Genomic DNA, 20,725 nt, shown 5'->3' with positions numbered 1-20,725 from the left:
TGGACCAGATATCAACTCCCTGATCATCTGGGGCAGGCAGATGGGTCCCTCCAGTGAACTGATGGGGTGGGCCGGGGGATGGGGAGGAGTTTCTTTTTCAGAACTCGGGGAAACATGGGGTTTTAAAAAGGCTGGTGGTCATTATGAATTAATGTCATGTGCTATTGGTGTGTGCTTTCCCAGAGGCATGCTTCCCTCTCTCCCTAGTTCTCTGATATTGTTTGTAGGCAAAGGGGAGTGACCTTGGGAATTTTAAATTTCTGAGGCCAGTTTATGTCCCTTTTTCTTGGCAATTTCAAATTAGAATTCCCGGTGTAGTTTTGGGGCAAAACAAGTGTTTTGGGCAAGTAAGTCCTGAAGCTGAATCAGGAGGCTGAGGTTTTCAACTTTTCTGTTCTTGCTGAGTGAGTGGAAGGCACTATCTGGCCCTAAATGTCAGGTTGAGTTTTCCTTTCCCTTTATCTGGTGTTTGATGTATCATGCCTCTGGTCTTCTAGGAGCAACACCTGTGTTCCCATGAACACAATTGAGTGAGTCCCAGCTCAATATCGATGTTGGGTCTTGGTACTGTCTCAATGGAATACCCCGATCTAACACTCCTCCTCAGAGAGTGGGTAGGTTGGGCCGCATCTCCCCCCACCCCCATTACTGGCAGGGATAATACTTTGAGGAATGTGGAGAGGCTCTGGGAAATCACTCATGTATATTTCCTCATACTCCTTGTGGGCATATCCATTGCCCAGAGCGGCTCTAGTTTCCAAAAAGGGACAACGTGAATTGCCACAGCGACAGTGAAGCATAGGAAGTTGGGCACAATGTCCCCAAAACAGTCAAGTATAGCGAGGTCGGCGGTATAGTATTTGATATGATTTTATTGGTGATTTTTAATGTGCCAAATCACAAATGAGCTGTTCAAATCGTGTGGGAACGAACGGGAGCAGGCGAGGAAGTTTGGAAACACAATAGGTAGAGGAGCAATTGGAGGTGGAGTGTTGTAAAACTATCAAAGTAAAGAACAGAGTACAGAACATTCCCGATATAAAAGCGGTCCAAATTGACAAAAACATTACATCACTGAAAAACTGTAAGTGCATTGAGGATAATAAGAACAGCAAGATCAGGTCAATATGGAAAAAGGCAACTCTGGAAACCTACCGATGGGATAAGCCGAGGGAAAGGACATATTAGATACTGGCGGTAGCAGGGATTAGGCAGGTTACAAAGCTCCCATAGTACTGGTTTGGGGAAGGTATTTTTAAAAAGGTAGTTCCTAACCCAGTATATGTATATGAATTTGCCAAACGCTGGTGCAGAACCGATTTTCAGGCTGTTTGCTCCAAATGCCCTGCCTCTACGTGGTTGCCCCTTGAATCTAGGTGCAGAGAGTAGGTTTTTACCTAAGAATAAGAAGTTCTGGTGACGTTTATTATGTGACGAGTGCCGATATGTACTTGGGACCTGCACCGTGCTTACTTCGGTGAGATAGACAACGACCTTTGCGTAAGATGTATTCCACTGAGAGCCGGTGAAGGGCTTTGAGGTTCAGTTTGGGATGACAAGTTGGTATTTGTTAGGCCCACAGACAATGCTATACTAGTCAAATTTGGGCACAATAATGGCTCTAGTTCTAGTCAGCTCAATCGATGAGCCATTTCTAGGAAGTGGCTAGAGCATGTGCATTGTGAAATAAGCTGTATCCCTTAGACTGTGTACTGTGAATTATCAAGAAGCGTGCTAGTAGTTATACCCTCAAGGCTAGCAAGACACCCTCAAGGCTAGCAAGACACACATGGGGCACTTAAAAACGCTGAAACAAGACTGAGATTAGACAGAAAAGCAAAGAGAGACTAATATGACTAACATACAAGGATACCCTGGCATGTCATAGTTTATCCATCTCTGGCACCTTAAATTTCGATATTTCGAAGAATCAAACATCTGTTTCCTTTGTAGCGAAACACGAACTGATGAGCATTTCTCTCATTAGCCATCATGACAAGAAGAAGGCCTTTGAAATTTCTATCACATGTCATGTCTTCTGTTGATGCTGCCACAGTACTTCAAAGGCTCTTGTGATGGCAGGGGGACTCATAAGGCTCCTCGCTTACTGCTGCTACAATTACTGTCAACAGTAAGTCCACATATGGGATCAACAATGACAGGGTCAGTGTGTTCAAAATACAGGAAGGCAAACAAAGCAGCATACCACTCCTAATAATTAGGGAAATTAGGGAGAAAGAGGAGGAGGAAACCAGCAACAAACTGACAGGAAGTCGAGGAACAGGAGTGGGGAAAACACAAAGACCAAACCTAAAACATCTCCCTTCCCCACTTGGGGAAGGAAAAGAACAAGGAACAAGTAGTACAAACAGTAAAACTCACAAAGATGGCCATCTCTGGGATGAGTGGTTGGGGGATGGGAGAAATGTAGAACAAAGCAATATCAAAGAGCTAGAACACAGTTAAACTGTTCTATTCAGAAACATTTGGAAAAAATTGACTCAGGAAATAGAAGACTGCTAGATAGGATAGTCCTAGCAATCAGGGAAAAGCAGAAAAGAAATAAAATTCAGAGAATTTCTTTTACATTGATATTTTTAGCATCTCTTCTATTTGCCTACTTCCAATGTAATGGTGCTTGATTGTGGCTTTTACTCTTTTATATATTTCTGGGAGACCATTTTATCTACTAATTTGTATTTGAATTTTAAAACAAGCATATGCACATTACCCATTTACGACCAGTCTATGACCACAAACCAGCTTTAGCCGTACCCTGACCCACACACTAGTGGTGATTAGCATGCCCATATTTTTAACATACATTTATAATACCTGCCCTGCCTATCACACATATGTGATGAATCAAATGAGTCATCACAGATTCCCTGGTGATAACCTCCTCCCATGTGGCCAGGGGACGGCAGCCGCTACCTGATCCTATCCCTGAGAGCAGCTTTAAGAGGGAGGATCACATGGGAGGCAACAGCCACCAGGGAGATGCCATGGCTTCATTGGATGAGGCGCGTTATCCCCCATGTTCCCATGAGGAAGGGCCCCTGTTACCCAATACCCTAATGGCCTAATTCCATGCGTCTGTTGGCCCCCTTTAGGAAAAATAAAGAAATATTTTCCCAACACTCTTTAGGCCAAACTCCTATCCATAACCTGAAGAGTAAACGTGCCAAGAAAACACTTTCAGTTCCAATTTTCCTTCATGTAAAACTGATCTTCATTATGGAATCATTGAGAGAGATTCTCCAGGTACTATGCATCAGGAACCATCAATGGGCTTCAATTCATCGTTGATTTCAATGGACTTCAATTCCCACAACCACCTAAGTACTGAGACGAGGAGGATGAAGGAAATGATGCAGAGCAGCAGGAGCATCAAGCTCAATGCGTGTGCTAGTTGTTTGGTGAAAGCAACTGTGTGCGGGATCTTTAAACATTGTAACCAAACTATGAGAGAGGGCTCAGGAGAAGACGTGGCATCACCACTGGAGGCGTGCGGAAGCTGGAGGCACGAGCCGGTGTGGCGGAGCAAAGGGGCTCGCTAGCAGAGAAGGAAAGTAACGTGGTGATATCAGGGCATGCCTTGGAGATGCCAGGAACCGACACGGATGCGTACTTCCTCCTTTGTTGTTTCTATTATATTTGAACAATCTGATTTTTAGAATTATTAACTCAAACTGTGATGCTACATGCATCACCAAATGAAAAATAGGCATTTTAATGTACGCCGACGACAGTCTTGATCTTAGAGAACAAAACAGGCATTTTTAAACAGTTAACCATACTCACAGAATTCTGTAAAGAAAGGAAACTCTTAATAAAATCGAACTAAAACCATGGTGATGGTATGTCGTGCTATTCGTAAAATCTCCACCAACATTTCAATAGAAGGTGAAGCTCCGACAACTACCTGGGTGTGAGAATTGAAGACAATGCCAAGTCTTCAGGCCAAATGAATAATGCGTTCAACCTTATAAGACGCTCGGGTGCAATACATGCACTGAACTCAAAAACAGATTATTGGTTACCGCTAATTGTCCTAGATGTTTAAGCAACCCAGGCACGGTTAGGCGCCTTGTACGGCTGTGCAATTTGGGGATATGATGCTTCTACCACCTTGTCCACAATCGAAAACAAAATTTCATTAAAAAAAAAAAAACTCGTAATCTTCCGAACAGTACCCCCACTATTCCTCTATTTTTGGAAACTGGCTTCAGGGTGCTTAGGTTTGTGACCTGCTCGAGGACCCTACTTTTTTGGCTACGCTTAAGATCCTTGACTGAACTGACTTTGTATAGTGAAGCTTTTAGAGATTAATCTGAATCAACAAATGTCAAATTATGGAAATGTTACAGGCACTTGTGTAACTTACTGCAAAACATTGGGATGCTGACTCTTCCTACTGAAAAGGTTCCCATTACGCAAGAGCAAAAGAGAGTTGCAAAATCCAAGCTCGAAACACTTTTCTTGGAGACCTTGTTTTTTGAATCATCTAACCTGACAAGCTTTCCGGGACACCTTATTTTCAAGCTTGACAACAAGCCCAGACTCTTATCTAAAATCTATGCTTCTAAGTTCTATATATTACATTTACATTTAACACTCTCCCAGTTGCAGCGTTCACTCATAATAGACAAGGGGCTCTAACAATCTTTGCCCTTACTGCCCTTTGGAAATGTAAACAGACTTACACTTCCTCTTGTTTTACCCGGATTACACCAAGATCAGGAGATCCTGGCTGTATTCCATTTTTGTTAAATATATAATAACTTGCACGTTAGACGCATACGCCTTATATAAATCCACAGTATTTGAGGGTGTTTTTTTACTGTTTTTATCTTCCAACACAGAGCCTGGTATATTCGATCAAATATAATTCTATGCTCTATTGCCTAGCTGAGCAAGATCTGCAAGTACTGTAGTCTTGAAACTTGATGCTCAATTAGGATCGGTCTTCTGTAAAGCTTTGCTTATATTAGGTTTTGGTACACATTGTGTGACGAAGCGCAAGGTGTCGTCACTTAGAAAGAGAGAGGAACCCCTTTCTGTGATGAGACCCAGAGAAGGAAGTGCCACTCCCCCCTTACCTGATCTTAAACCCCATTCCTACGAAGTAAAGAAGAAACCCCCTCCCTAATAAAGTCATGAGTGAATGGTCAGCCTGCCGTTACCCTAAACATTACTGGTACAAGGAAGAAGGCGACCTGCCTTCCTGAAGATGACCTTGTATGTACTGACATGAGGGAGAAGAACAGAGGAAAAAAGGATTACCACCAGGAACCACTTTAAACATTTTAGTGGTTGCCAGTTTCCGATTGGTTCCTCCCAATAGAAATAGAGGAAGAGAACCAGGAAGTATGTTCAAGCCTTCCCCGGAAGAGCAGGGAACGCGAATCCTGTGCAGGAGCATAAGGGGCTGTGGACCCCTACCTTATCCAGAGAGAAGGGGAACCCTTGGTCCCCAGCTATCTGTGGGGAACGCAGGAAGCCTGGAGTCTCTCTCTGGGTAAACCCTGGAGCAGCAGTCTACAAGAGACTGAGGGAACCAAGAGATCGCCTCACTGGAAGAGAGCAACTGGGGAAGCCGCTGAAGAAACACCCAAGAGCCCAGGCAAAGCCGTAGATGCTTACCAGAGCAGCCGAATACTGGGACCTTCATGGACAAAGTATAAAAGGTACAAGGAGGGGGACCGTGAAGGCGCATGGAGAACCCAAAGACCCATTCAAGTCTATGGAAGCACCTAACCAAGGAGCAGCATTATAAAGAAGGAGACAGGAGTCAGGGACCCATAAGAAACTGGGGAAGCCACATTTTAGATATCAATGGGTCCTTGTCCCTTTTCAGTATTACAGACATAAAAGTAGTAGTAGTAGTAAAAGTGGCAGAAGCAGTAGACATTGACCAACATATCATGTAGACTCACATCTACATGAAGAGAGCCATACTCCTAATCATTATAGTCACATTACTTGGAAGACAAGTGAGCCAGATCTGCCAAAGAAGGAACTGAGACACAGGTTTGGGACCCACACAAAAGAAATGAGAGACAGTCCCTGGCAGGAGAGTATACCACGGTTGTAGATTAAGGATTTTGTGGGGAAGAGGGAGGCATCCTCTTAGCCAATGTTAAAGTAGAAAAGACCAGGGGAAGTGGATTGTCCCCCTCGGCACTCCGGAACTGGAAACAGTAGGGGGAGGGAGTCATCCCTCTAATATCAAGACTGTTGAACCATTTGGATATACAGGAACTGATGGGATAAGGACTACGATGGAAGGCAAAGCACACCCAAACTTAACTTTAATTGTGCTCCTATGGAACTTTGTGTTTTTAAGGAACTTTAAAAGATAATCACCTCTTACCTTAATTTGAGTTTATAGTGCGAGGGCAGGAAATCGGTTGTTTTGGACACAACGGTGGACTTATATTTATTTGATATCCTGACCAATCCCCTTAGTTTATTATTTTGAGGTAGGGAAGTTCCCCTTAATCATAGGGCAAGATAGGCATTTGCCAATTCCTTAAACATTAAATAAAAGTTTAGACACAAAAACCTTCTACCACTGTGTCCACTTCATACGACCCCTCACAAGTGTTATTCCAAGTGGAATGTTTTACTTCCCCCTTTCTATTTTTTTGTTGTAACGTATGTCTTGTAATCTTGTACAATTTGCACCTTTTGTCTCACAACCGTGGAATTGAAATGTAGCATACTTTTATGGGCATCACCTGAAATAAAGTTATTACTAACAGAGAGAAATAGGAACAAACTACCAGGAACCAAAAACTAGGAACCAGCATCAAGAGGGACAGGCACAACAGAAGCCCTGCAACAATGACCAGTGCTGAACTCAAGTAAACAGAGACTTTTAAAACGGAAAAATGATTGCATGCCTCAGATATGATAAAAAGCTAGCACTTTGCTGCCACAAATGCTTCCTCTTCTCCACCCAACCTCGTCCAGCAAGAATAGAAATCAGTCAACAAGCCATTCTGCAGATTTTTTAACGAAAAAAACTCATACATTTTTTTATTTTTGGGGGGTTACCCCCAAACGCCCCATCCCCTTTCATTTTTTTATATTCCTGTACACCCACACCCAATTTATATATTTTTCTAACCCCCCCAAAAATATGAAGGGGATGGGAGTGCCCGATTCTAAAAAGATGTATATCACCAGTACTTGGATACAATGAAAACTTGTGTGACTAGCTTTGAAAGAAAACAAAATGGGTGTTTTCCCTCCCACAAAGACATGCGCCACAAAAAAAATGAAGGAGTAATGAAACTAGTAAACTGAATGATCTTTGCTCAAAGTTTAATTCTGTGTTGATAGGTATTCAATCAGGGCGATAGCTTAATGTTTCAAACATAAATATATAATTGCACATGTTCCAAAGATCAATTTAGCACATCATTGGTCATTTGTCAACAGAACATATACATGAGGTGTAATATTGCAAGTCCAACAATCAAATGAAAAATTGTATACATGTCATCGGAAACTATGCCAACCTCACGTTATTTGAATAGTCATAGTAATGCATAATACATGATAAAATAGAAAATAAAAGATGAGAAATAGAGAAGTATAGAAAATAAAATAAAAATATAGAATAAAATAAAGTCACAGAGATGCGGGATGGGGACCGGGTAGGGTAGTTTAGGTTTTTGAGAGAGGCAGCATCAGGGAGGAAAAAATAATAACAAGTACAGTACAAGTATGTTGTTAAATCCAGTTTCCAGCTCTAGACTTCTAGGTTACGTCTCCCCAAAATTAGGTTACTATTAGTCCCATATGTTTCACACACTTAAGATTTTTGGAGTCCTAGACTCCTAGTAGTCTAAAAAGTCACAAGCTAATATCGTCAGACACTGACGACGGGATATTGGTATTTGTCTAAATAGAATTACCGAAACAACCCCTGGAGGTTTCCCACCTCTTATCAATATTTTCCGTCTATAGCTCCTCAGTCTGTGTTTGTAAAACAAATGCGTGTCATGGGTTAAATCCCGCCCAAGACGTAACAATAGTCCAAATTAGTATTGTTTTGATGTTCCTGTAATTCCAAGGACTTAATTTTTAATATAAAATAAAAAATACTGTCCGACATTCCCCTGCGGGGCTGTCTCTGTTGCTATCTCATGCTTGGTTGAATACTCATTTTATTTACAGAAGCACATTCCAGCTTACATCTAGCGCGGCATAGGTTGAAGTCAATGTGGTTTTACCATCATTTTAGGGAGTGTTTGTGTCGCGCAGCAGAGACCGGGTTCATTATATGGATGGGAGAGGTTCTGGTTTCCCTTTCCTAGCACATCTAGTTACTATTGGTTTAGCCGTGTGGTGGGCCATGTAAGAGCCCAGGGCTTACCTGAAAATTCTGTACTCTGTTGCGTCGGTTAGACGCTGACTGCTGTTATCTATGTTTATATTTGTCCCTATGGTTACTAGTATGGTCCTTTCGTAGTCTTGTTTACTCTGGTCACGGTGGCGGCCATACTTTGGGAACTGCAAACGTGCACTTAGTTTTACGTAATGCTGAGTCTCCCATAATTAGCAGATGACTGTTCTTTACTCTATTTCGCCATTAATAATCTTGAAATTCTAATTTTTGCTACATAAGTCCAAATTTTGAGAACACATACATCGCAAATGCAATTGTTAACGGATATGTGGGAAATCTACGTAGTTTGAAAAATAACGTACAATTGTCTATTACACTTGCTAATCAAAATATACAGAAATGGGCACATGTACATATATTGTCATATTACATTTTTGTTATTAATACAAACATCCCAAAATCCTTTCTAATGTTACTCTGAATTTAGATTCATTAGTGGCTTAAGGCCGTTGCAAGCAAACATGGACCATTAATGTGAAGAAAAAAAATTGTTTGCTATCAAAATGTATTCAAAATGGTCTTAAATTTGCATTGTGTTACTACGAAAACCCAGTTTTTAAGGCATGCTCCCTACTGTGTGAGGGAATGTCTTATTTGAGTTACAAAAAGGGGTGTTGGGATTTTTGGGTGTGTGTTCCCATTCTTGCAATCATGTCACTAAAATACATGTGGACTGTCCACTACAGATTAGTCCCTACAGTAATGATGCCATTTCATTATCTGAAATTGAACCCAGTTCTACTGATCTAAAATGACAAATCAATCTTGCTTCTTCTTGTCGTAGATGTAATTCTCCGTTTCCACCCCTATGACCCACGGTGACCTTCTGTAGTCCTATAAATCTTATTTCCTTTTTGTCACACAATTGACGTTTTTGCTGCCAGTGTTCTGCCAGGGGTAATGTTATGCCCTGGTTCCCAATCGAAGTTAAGTGTTCACGAATTTGTGTACAGAGTTCTCGATTTGTGCTGCATATATAGATAAGCCTGCAGGTACATATAATTGCATAAATTACAAATTTTGATCGACAATTGATTACGTCTTTAATCTTTATTTGGATTCCATTCGAGTCTTCAAAGATATTTGTGCTGTCGAGGGAACATCTTGTCCCGCATTTTCTAAAGCCTGTCTTAGGCTGTTGTAACCATGTGATAGCAGCTTCCTTTTTGATTTCCGGAGGTAATGATGGACTCAAATGTGTCTTTATTGTTCTTGCTCTTCTGTAAACTATGGATGGATGGTCTTTCACGTAGTTGCAAATGTGTGGACCTAGTTTCAACAGATGCCAATTCCTTTTGAGGATCTTCCTGATCTGATTATTCGCACAGTAGGTTGTTATAAATTTGACTTTGCCGCCTTGTATTTGGCCCTTTGTTTTCTGTGTCAAGGTTTGTAGCGAAGATTCTTTGGTCACCACAGTTTCTGCGTGCTCAGAACAAGCATCAACTTCCTAGATTTAACAATGTGTGTGTCTGGCAATTATCTAATGACAAGAACTTATCGAAAGGAGACAGAACTGAATTTGACTCGGTTTTCCAGGAGCTGTCACCATGAACCTGTTAAAAGGAGAATTTATTAGAGCATGCAGAAACTGTGGTGACCAAAGAATTTTCGCTACAGAATGTGACCTCTTGTTTTCCAGGTTTAAAGGCAGGGGCTATACAAACAAATGTATCAAAGCAGCACGTGAAAAAGCCCAGCAAATAACCAGAGCACAAACCTTGACACAAAAACCAAAACGGCCAAATAGAAGGCGACAAAGTCAACCCATTTCATTTTCGTCACACGGAGTAGAGGAACTCTACGTCTCCGTTTACTTCCCACACCCATGCAACACCTTGTTTGAACTATAGAGTAATTAAGGTGCTGAGGTTACCAATTTGATATCCCCACAAAAGTTCCTCCTTTAATTTGACATGGGTTTGAAAGAAATCTAAGTGAGGCAGCAATCACAATTTAGGATTCACAATTCGCTATTCCGAAGAAAATACTGCCGATTTGAATATCATCTACGTTCATTTTTATGCGGCCTTTTCCTGCAAATTGTCCATGTTGTTATCCATGACAACTAATTGAGCATTAATGGAATTTCAAGGCATGTATTAAATAGTGAATTAGGGCATTAGGGTACATGAATGATGTTTCTGACTGGGCCTAATCCAAGTCATACTTAGCATAATTGCCAAACAAGCCATTCCAATATTTGTGTGGATACTTGCCGTAATAATTTTGCTCTCAGAAGATTACATACACAGGGATACTTGCCATCACACAAACAAAAACATCCAACAAAAGAGGTGCAACTAGCACAATCTTCCAGGTTTAGCACTTAATAACCTAGGCTCTACAACTCACCACAAAGTTACTAAGGTTTTTCATCCTCTCTACAATGCTCTTCATCGTCTTCAACACTGGTAGATAAATGCTGACCTGAAACAATGCAACAAAGGAAATCATTGCATTTGTGACATTATTTAGACGTGGGTAAAATAGTAATGTGACCAACTGAGATATTTACAATATGTACACTGAAAACTCCATTACATCACAGCCCACAGAGACAAATGGACAAATGAATCAAAAGAACATCATGATTAGAAGAGTATGAAAGCCTTAAGTGCTTGCTGTAACTTTAGAACGTTTATGTTTTCCATAAATGTTTCTGGAAGTGAGTTCCATAAGCAGCAAAGAAAAATAGTTCCTGCATTTTGCATCACCAACCAACCAAATTCTTTACCCAGATGTAACCCAATAGCAAGAATGATATGGGATTTTATTTTCTGAAAATGTTAGAGATAGGTCTTAAGTTTAGTTTTGGCTATCGGGTGGCACTTTACTGCCACCTATAAAGACAAAACTAATGGCATAAGAGAACATATGGAAGGGACATGGGATGTGGCAAGCAGCCTGTGGGTGTTTGGCTTTTACCCACCAATTGACTTCCCACAGCTATGCGAATCCCTACCCTAGCATCATTCCAGCCCACTGCCCATCCAATCCCCGCCCAAAACACACCCTCTTGGAATAATTTTGAGCTAGATCTACTGCAACGTAAAATCAAACTATGGCCTTTTAAGGGCCATCATGTTAGTTCTGAGCGGTTTTCCAGAAGGTAATAGATTCAGTGAAGTTGTAGAGCAGCTTCCAATAGAATATACATTTCATAATCAAGTGTACTTTCAAAACTTGCTATTTTAAGCGATGTGTGTCCTCCTATCTGGTCCCAGCACTGGATGCTTGTTAAAAAAGCACTGTCAAAAGCCAACAATTTTGGCTCTTTTATAGGCATTTGCCAGGCACTGCCATTATATGTCCGGGTATTCACACTATTAGCCAGTTGTAGACATCTTATGGCCAGACTGTATAATTATGGAAATACCTGGCATATGCCTATCCCCTGCTTACACAAACGCCAGAACTGTTGGTTTTGCTAAAGCCAGTTTTATTTATTCTACAGTTTTCTTTAGCAAAGACAATTACCTGAATGAATCAGTGAGCTGTTCAAATTAAGAAAATACAAAACAGGGAAACAAACCTATAAACTCAAGATTACTAATTTAAAAATGTTTTCACATTGGGCTGAAATGCGTGTGTCCATATTTCTGGCTGAATTAAACAAAGATTACCATTTTCTGTAGAGCAAATATCTTTTTAGAAGCTTGGAGCCATTCCTGCGAAACCACATTGCCAGTTTCTCACCCTGAGTGAAGGTCAACAGGACCAGTGCTTCTCTTCTGTTCGGTTTAATGTTGAGGCCTGTCTTCCAGCTTTTTACTCTCACTGGATTCTTATCCCAGTCTTTCTGCCCACTTGTCCTCTCTCTTCCACCACTTGACCTCTCTCTTTCACTACTTAACTCCTCCTCCTCCTTTCACTCTGGAGTTCATGTCATCCTTTCCTAACTTAGATAATCATTTGTCTCATCGCTTCCCTTTGTTTCCGCCTCTGCAGTTCACCCCTGGACTACTTTTTGTTTTTCGGTTCCACTTTTCGCCATGCTAATTGCACCTAACCTGCCTTTAACTTATTCGTTCTCCATTTTTCCAATCCTCTCTTCCAATCTTCCTCATCGCCCCAACACAGCTTCTTTCTGTTCTTTCTTTCTTTTCTGTCCCTGACCGTCCTCGTCTGCCTGAGACGCACTTTCCATCTGACTTCTGTTCTCGTCTAGTTTCCCAGTTCCCTCTCCCAAACAGCTCCCAAATGCAACACAGGCAGAGAGGGCGAGCGTGCATAAAGCAAGCGTGCTAGATTGGTGTATAATATGCCAGGAGCAAAACAGGACGTGATGGCTGGAAGGTTTAGAATGAATCTTAACCTCTGCCATCGCTCTGGACAACCCTCCAGACCATCGTATCTTCTCCTTACAAGCCATTATAGAAAGGGGAAACCACATGCAAATCAGGCTTGGTCCCACCCCAAAAGGATCAGTCCACTCAAACTGCTTGGTCACATCCCTTCTGCACGAGACCACAAGCATCCCGCATCAGTGAGGAGTAGCTTGGGTCTCTACTCGTCCCACTTGGGGTGACTGGAGCAAATAATATGCCAGGTTCAGCTAGCTAAACAGAAGACATTTATGCACGATTCATAGCTCCATTAGTAACTCCGTTTCTGAAAATGGTGACATTTCTTGTTTGTTTGTTTATTGATTTGTAGGGCGCACCAAACCCTTAGGTAACTGGGCGCACAGCATAACAAGAATACATAAAGCTTAGTTACAGGTATAGAAAGTTACAAAGAGTGCTTAGAAGCTTAGTTACAAATGTAGAGAGATACAGGTAGGAAGCATACACGTATACATACAACTGCGATCATTAGTCTTAATGGTCATTAAAGCGTAACCAGGTGAAGGTGTTGCGTCTGAAACTGTAATAGGACTGATCCCTTCTGAGCTCGATTGGTAGTACATTCCATTGCTGGGCCGCTTTTACTGAGAAACTGTTGCCTCCTGTTTTTTTGAAGTCTGAATCTAGGTATTTCAAGGCAGTAGGAATTGGTTGGCCTAGACGGTCGTACGGAAGTTTTTCTAATTATTCTTTCCTTCAGGTATGGAGGAGCTGCATTATTAAGACATTTGAAGGTTAATGACAAAGTTGTAAGGAGGATCCTATCACTAATTTTCAACCGGTGATGGTTTCTCCTAGCATTGGATATATGCTCTCTGGTGGGGAGGTTCAGGGCCGTTCTGAGTGCATTATTTTGCAGTGTCTGTAATTTGTTGAAGATATATTTGTTAGCTCCTAGGTACAACACATTACAGTAGTCCAGTTTTGATAAAATGAGCGCATTAGCTAAGCTAATGCAGCTTGCTAGTGAGAGGAAGGGTCTACATGCTCTAATGAGTTTGCCAGTGTAAGCAGTGGAAGAGGCCAAGGAGTTTACCTGTTTTTTTAGAGCTAGCGTAGAGTCCAGATAGAAGCCAAGCATCTTCACTTCTTTGGCGACTGTAATTATATTGCCGTCAATGTTGAAGGCACTTTGTTTTAGGTTGTTAGCCGAGCCAAGGATCAGGATCTCTGTTTTATCGTCATTCAGGCAGAGACCACAGGTTGCCATCCATGCCTGAATGAGGATGTATATTTCGTTTCCTAAGGCTGTATCTGAGGTGAAATTGCCCGAAACACAAACAACAAACAGTTAGGACATCTCACTGGGGAGGAAGATCCTTTATTGTACACATTTCCAGACATCCAGAGAAGCGACATACCTACCTTTTTTCATCCTTAAGGGATAGTGCTATCAAAAATGTTATTGGCTAAAATAATGGCCCATAATCAAAAATATACATAAAAAATATGTTTAAAGGACCTTCCTTCGCTTTTCTTCATTCCCATCACAGACCTGTCTCAGGGCCCTTGAGGCCACGCACGATAGACCACGAGTGCACATCGGATTCACGCCCCGCGCATGCGGTGGAGAAACAAAGTGACAGAAGCACCGTACCCTCAAGGTCCCCACGGTGGCGCAGACCCTCACCCATCCTTCTCCCGGTTGGCACAGATAGGCCTGGTGTTAACTGAGCACTGCCCAGCGGACCACTGGTGCACTTCGAGTCCATGGACATAAAATTAAAATTGGCCAAATTCAAGTTCATACAGTCCTCCGAAGCACCCCACCTGCCCGACCCATCGACCATGGCTTCAAAGAATGCCGAGGAAGCACTGACCAAGGGCGATATTGCTGACCTCCTTTCAGAAATGAAAGGGATGAGGGCGGACATTGGGAATAAAATTGACAAGATCACAAACAGAATCGATAAAATGGAGGAGAGGCTTGAGGAGGTCGAACACAACCAAACCTCATCAAGCACACTGGAAATGCAAATCGATCACCGCCTTGCGGAAATTGAGAGCAAGGAGGAGGAACTCTGTCTAAAAGTTGACGATTTGGAAAATAGAGAGCGCCGAAACAATATACATGTCTTTGGCATCCCTGAGACGGAAGAAGAAAAGGGAACGCATCTGAAAAAATCTCTACATGACATCTTGAAACTATTATTTGGAGATGATGGAATAGACGAGCCGAAAATCGACAGAATCCACAGATCAGTCCTGGCCCGGTTCTACAATTATGCGGACAGGGCCCGGATCCTGGAGAAGGCCAGACTTACACCACAGATCTCCCTGGGAGGGTCACCCATTGTCATCTTTCAGGACCTGTCCTCTCTTACACTGGCGCTAGGAAGGAAATGCCTTCCGATTACAAAACTCCTCAAGGACAAAGGCATCAGATACCGATGGGGCTACCCATTCTCCCTCTCATTCGACTGGGAAGGCACAGGGATGAAGCTGACCTCTGAAAGAGACATTGTCAATGCCATTGCAGACCTATTAGGCCCCCAGGCGGACGGACCTCACGTGCCGGCACAGAAAAACGCTGAAGGCTCATGGCAAATTAAAGGCCCTCGAAGAAGAAAAATGCACGGCTCCAGGAAATTCAGGAGGATGAATGCTTCCTCAGATATGGAACACTGACTCTTCCATCATCTCGACCACCCATCATAACGTGACATTTTAAACGGCGAAACTACATTGGGTGACGATTACCCTGCAATGAACCCCAGGCTGGATCCGTGGCTGATTCACGTGCAATAAGGTACAGGCCGGGGTCAAGGGGAGGAAATGTTGATGAACTCGATCACACCTGGACAGGGAGCTACTGTTGAAACAGTCTTGCCTGATGACACGGAAAACTTCTTGCTTCCGGGTCTCGAGTGACACGATTTGGGGGCTCAAAAGTTAAAGTTATGTTGTGTTCTATTGATCATTGGACCGAATGTTGTGCGGTTCATACTGGTGGTTCGACATCAGTTGGGTGAAGTTAACCCAGCTGATTCGGACGCCGCGGGAGGAGATGGGTGTGGGTGACCCTACATTGGGCTGCCCTGTTCCTTGGGGGTGGAGGGAGGGGTGGGAGGGAAATGTTGGATTTTTACAGAGTTTTTGTTTACAACACGAGGCCGATTTACAAAATGTGGTAAAACTGACCCAGCTTCTTTCTAATGGTAAAGGACAAAAACTGAACTTATGGTCACGAGGACTAGGAGAGGCAGCACGACAGGCACAGAGATCAGCAATATCTTCGCTAAACATCCTCAATGGCAAACACTTATCGTTTACGCATATGCACACTTAACGTTAAGGGTCTAAATTCCCCCACGAAGCGCTCTCTTGTGGCCAGAGAATTCAAGCGCTCCAAAATTGACGTTCTATTCATACAAGAGGCTCACTACCTCAAGGGAACAGAAAGAACAATCCCGAGTAGAGCTGCCGGTTTTTCCCTGTGGAGCTCCGGATTAACAAAAAAGGCAGGGGTGGGGATACTGATACGGAAGGGCCTCTGTAAGTCGATTCGCAGCACCTGGGTCGACACGGAGGGAAGAACAGCGGTTATAACAGGGACCATACAAGATACTCCAGTCACTCTGGCCACGGTCTATGCCCCCAACCACGGACAGAAAAGATTCCTCCACAAAGCGATTGAAAAAGTGTTCAATATGGCACAAGGACACACGGTCCTTGGGGGAGACTTCAACTTGTGGATGGACAGTTCTATAGACAGGCAGAGTAAGACCAGCACACCCAAGCCATCCCACATGAACGATGCAGCAGACGTGAAGGCAGCCCTTCGCCATTTGGCTTAATCGACAGTTGGCGTCATCTCCACCCCACAGATCGTGGTTTCACCTTCCGTTCCATCCCACATGAAACTCTCACACAAATTGACTATTTATTCTTGTCCGAAGACCTTTTGCGGTAAACCACGGCCGCAAACATATACCCGATCTCATGGTCGGATCAGGATATGGTCATGGCCGAAATACACTGGGCGAACCAAACTCCCCGAACCACAAAATGGAGGTGCAACGATTCTTTATGGAAGGACACAGTGTTCAGAGATGACTTTGAAAATGAAATCAAACAATATTTCATGTTAAACGACACAGGGGAGGTCCCGAAGATCACAGTGTGGGAAGCAGCCAAAGCCACTTGGAGGGGCATCCTCATCAGAGAGGGAGCCTGCAAAAAGAGAGAACGATCCTTAATCGAAAAGAACATTAGGGAGAAACTGAATCTGGCTGAGAAGCAAGCCCAATCAAAACCGCTCGAACGAACAAAATACATCAATGAAGCCAAAGAACTTAGAGAAGAACTCAAAGTATTGGAAATCGGCAAAATAACCCAAACCCTATAACACCTAAAGCAAAAATTCTACGAAAAAGGTGATAAGGCAGACGCCCTCCTAGCGGCAAGGTTGCGCGCACAGAGAGCCGAGAGATGGGTGGAAACCATAGAAAGGACGGACGGCACACTCCTGGATACCACAGAGACCTCGCCCCAGGGGATTCAGGAAGCCTTCGCATTCTTTTTTTTTTTTTTTTTTTTTTTAACTTTGTTTATTTTAAATCAAGGCAGAATGATAAATACAGACATTATATGCAAAGGTTATCTCAGCAAGTTGACCCCCAGTCTTTAGACCCCCCCTGTGTCTTCTCTCTCTATCCTCCTCCCTGGGTTATAGGTCCCACAGGCTCTGCGAGCGGGCTTCTCCCGCCCGGGCGGTCCGGCTGGAGCCTCAGCGGTCATGAGTCTTCCTCCGGGCTCTCCTGGTTCGTCAAGATCCAAAGGGCTCTGGCGGGCTTATAGGTCAAGGCGGGGAAGCGCTGGTCGAATTCCAGGACTGGGGCCCAGATGTTCCGAAAGCGATGTAGCATCCCCGCTCGTGCTGCCGTTACCTTCTCCGCTATCAGAATGTCCCATACTTTGGTCCACCATTGGGCAATGTGGGGGCCTTCCGGGGATTTCCAGGTTCGGGCCACCACCGTTTTTCCTGCCAGTAGGCAGTGAGTCAATAGTTTCGCTCTGGGTCCGGAGCGCGGGTAGATCCCGGGAATTGGAGCTCCTAACAGGATCGGTTCTGGTTTCAAGGGAATCATTGTTCCGGTAATTAGCGAAATAGACTCTAGACAAGCTTTCCAGAATGATCGGATCTCCGGGCAGTCCCACCACATATGGAAGAAAGAGCCAGGGAGGCCGCATCCTCTCCAGCAAGCGTGGTCTATCTGGGGGTTCATATGGTGGAGTCTGAGGGGCGAATAATACCACCGCAGCATGATTTTGTATGCGCATTCTCTGTTGGTGATGCAGGTGGATGCGGTATGTGTTCGGGTCCATATGTCCACCCAGGTTTGATCCTCTATCGGGTGTCCCAGGTCCGCTTCCCATTGGGCCATACATCGGGTTCTTGTGGTTAGGAAGTCGCTTAAGAAGCGTCTGTAGAGGGTGGATACGCTGCCGCGAGTCGGAAGGTCTCCTAGGGTAAGTTCCAGGGCAGTGGGAGGACGGGTCGCTGCTTGCAAGGTTTGGGGGTGTGAGCACCAGTGGCGTAGTTGGATGTAAGTAAATCTGTCACGTTCCCGAAGTTGGAACTTCTCCTTACATTGGGCGAAAGTGAGCGGTTTCTCCCCTGTATACAGCTGGTCTATGGTTTCTAGCCCACCTTTGGTCCAATTTTGGAAATTGCGGAGATGCATGCCCGGTGCGAACATTGGGTTGAGAAAGACCGGGGAGTGTGGGCTCAGTCCTCTTGGCACTCCCTTCCGTTTCAGCGCCCAGTCCCAAGTGCTAAGGGTATGTTTGGTCGAAAGCAGAAGCTCTCCCCCATGGGACCTGAGTGGGGGCGGGATGTGTGGCAGAAATCGCAGGGGCAGGGGGGTCCGCGACTGTTCCAGCTCCACCCATCTTGGGCGGTCTGTCGTATTTTGCCAGGCCTGGACCCGGGCCAGTTGGGCTGCCACTCTGTAGGCCTGAAGGTCTGGAACCCCTAGTCCCCCCAGTTTGGGACTCCCCAACATGGTTCTGAGAGGGATTCTCGCTTTCTTACCTCTCCAGATAAAGTTCAGCATTTTTCTCTGGATCCCTCGGAGAATCGGCGTGGGGATTGCCACTGGCAGTGAGGCGCATATGTATAAAAATCTCGGGAGAAGGTTCATCTTGCATGCCGTGATGCGTCCAAGCAGCGAAATCTCCTGGGTCCCCCATCGCTTCAAGTCGCCCTCCAGTTCCTTGAAAAGTCGGGGAAAATGAATGTCCATATTTTAGAGATATACGTACAAAGCATTTTCTACGCTTCATAAATATAAATTACGAAGATTGTATGATATCTCTTTGGACTCGATTGATGCAAGGAAATGAGAGAGCTTTAATCTTTGCCTTGGTTGAGTTTTTGAAAGTAATTGAGAAAGAGATTTCGTTATTTCAGTGTTAAAATCTTGTTTTTATTTGGGCTGTTTTCATATAGAAACTGTGTTAATGCTTTGTGCTATTTTTATAATTTTAATAAGATGTTCCGTATACTATTTGGTTTTCCAAATCATACTTTTCTGTACTTTCTTTATTTGTTCTCATTGTTTTGTATTAAGGTGCTATTTTGTAAAGGTTCTTTGAACTATAAACAAATAAAAAAAAAAAAAAAAAAAAAAAAAAAAAAAAAAGTCGGGGAAAATTGGACTTGTACGTCTCTTTTGGATCAGCCGGAATGTAAACCCCCAAATAGGGGATGGCGCTCCTTGCCCATACTATCGGGCACATCTTAGTCAGCGGTTCTCGCTCTGCTGGGGTGAGGCCAATGCCCAAGGCGGAAGATTTATCAAAGTTTATGGTGAGGCCTGAAACTTCGCCATAGCTGGTGATTTCGCGAATCGCATGTTCAAGCGATGAGGGGGCCTCCGAGATCGTAAGTAAAATGTCATCCGCATATAGGGCAAGTTTATGATGTGAAGGGCCGCTTGTTATGCCCTTGATTTGGTCATTCCGCCTAATTTTTTGTGCGAAGGGCTCCATGGTGAGTGCAAAAAGTAAGGGCGACAACGGACAGCCCTGCCGAGTCCCGCGTGACAAGGGGATTGGGGCCGAGAAGTGGCCGTTGATCCTCAGGCTTGTTGTAGGTCGATCATAGTTGGCCAGCACCATCTTCCGGAACGCCGGGCCGAAGCCGAAGGCCCCTAAAGTGTGTTCCATAAACGTCCAGTCCACCCTGTCAAACGCCTTAGCTGCATCGAGGGCCAGCAGGATTAATTTTTGGGAGTTCCGGGAGGCGAGGTCCACCAGATTCAGGGTTCTCCGGATATTATCGCCTGCGGTCCGGTGCCGAATAAACCCAGCCTGGTCTGGATGAATGATGTTCGGCAGGATGCGATTCAAGCGGGTCGCCAAAATTTTCGAGTAAATGTTCGCATCTATGTTCAAGAGTGCGATGGGTCTATAAGAGGTTATGCTTCTTGGGTCTTTTCCAGGTTTGGGCAAGAGGATGGTGGTCGATTCCTGCATCGATGGGGTCACCGCCCCCGTTTCCCTGAAGGAGTTGAATAGGGTGGTGAGATGGGGGATCAGTTGCGACCTGAATAGCTTGTAGAACCTGGTTGAGAAGCCATCCGGGCCAGGGGCCCGTGTTTTGAGAGATTTGATGGCATCCTCAATTTTCTCCCCCGTGATGGGCTCCTCCAGATCACCTCTCATTGCGTCGGAAAGCTGGGGCACCTCTGCCTGCCGAAGGTATTCCTTCTGTTGTGCCGGGTTTCGTGGGGTTGCCTTCATGATTTGGGCCATGTGCTCAATCGCGAGGCGTTGCTTCTCGGGTTCTGAATATAGTATGACCCCGTTGGTGTCTCGCAGGCCCATAATCGCAATGCTGCGTCTCTGCTTGGCTAGCTTGGCCACCAGGAACCTGTTCGCTTTGTTGCCCTTCGCATAGTATGACTGTTTGACCTTCGCCATTAGTTGGGCGGTTTGTTCCGCATAA

At 44.1% G+C, this 20,725-nt stretch overlaps 1 protein-coding gene across 3 annotated transcripts in view; it reads right to left on the bottom strand.

The window, feature by feature from the left end:
* Positions 1–20,725, bottom strand: part of HUS1 (HUS1 checkpoint clamp component) — an 818,999-nt gene that overhangs the window by 508,335 nt on the left and 289,939 nt on the right. For all 3 annotated transcript variants that reach the window (XM_069613330.1, XM_069613331.1, XM_069613332.1), the window contains one exon: positions 10,778–10,852. In XM_069613330.1, the coding sequence (XP_069469431.1) occupies positions 10,778–10,852 (75 nt within the window). The remainder of the gene's footprint in view (positions 1–10,777; positions 10,853–20,725) is intronic.

This window comes from Ambystoma mexicanum, chromosome 5p (genome assembly GCF_040938575.1).
Source record: "Ambystoma mexicanum isolate Mex_15411 chromosome 5p, UKY_AmexF1_1, whole genome shotgun sequence".
Classification (NCBI taxonomy): domain Eukaryota; kingdom Metazoa; phylum Chordata; class Amphibia; order Caudata; family Ambystomatidae; genus Ambystoma; species Ambystoma mexicanum.
This window is presented reverse-complemented; position numbering and strand designations above follow the sequence as displayed.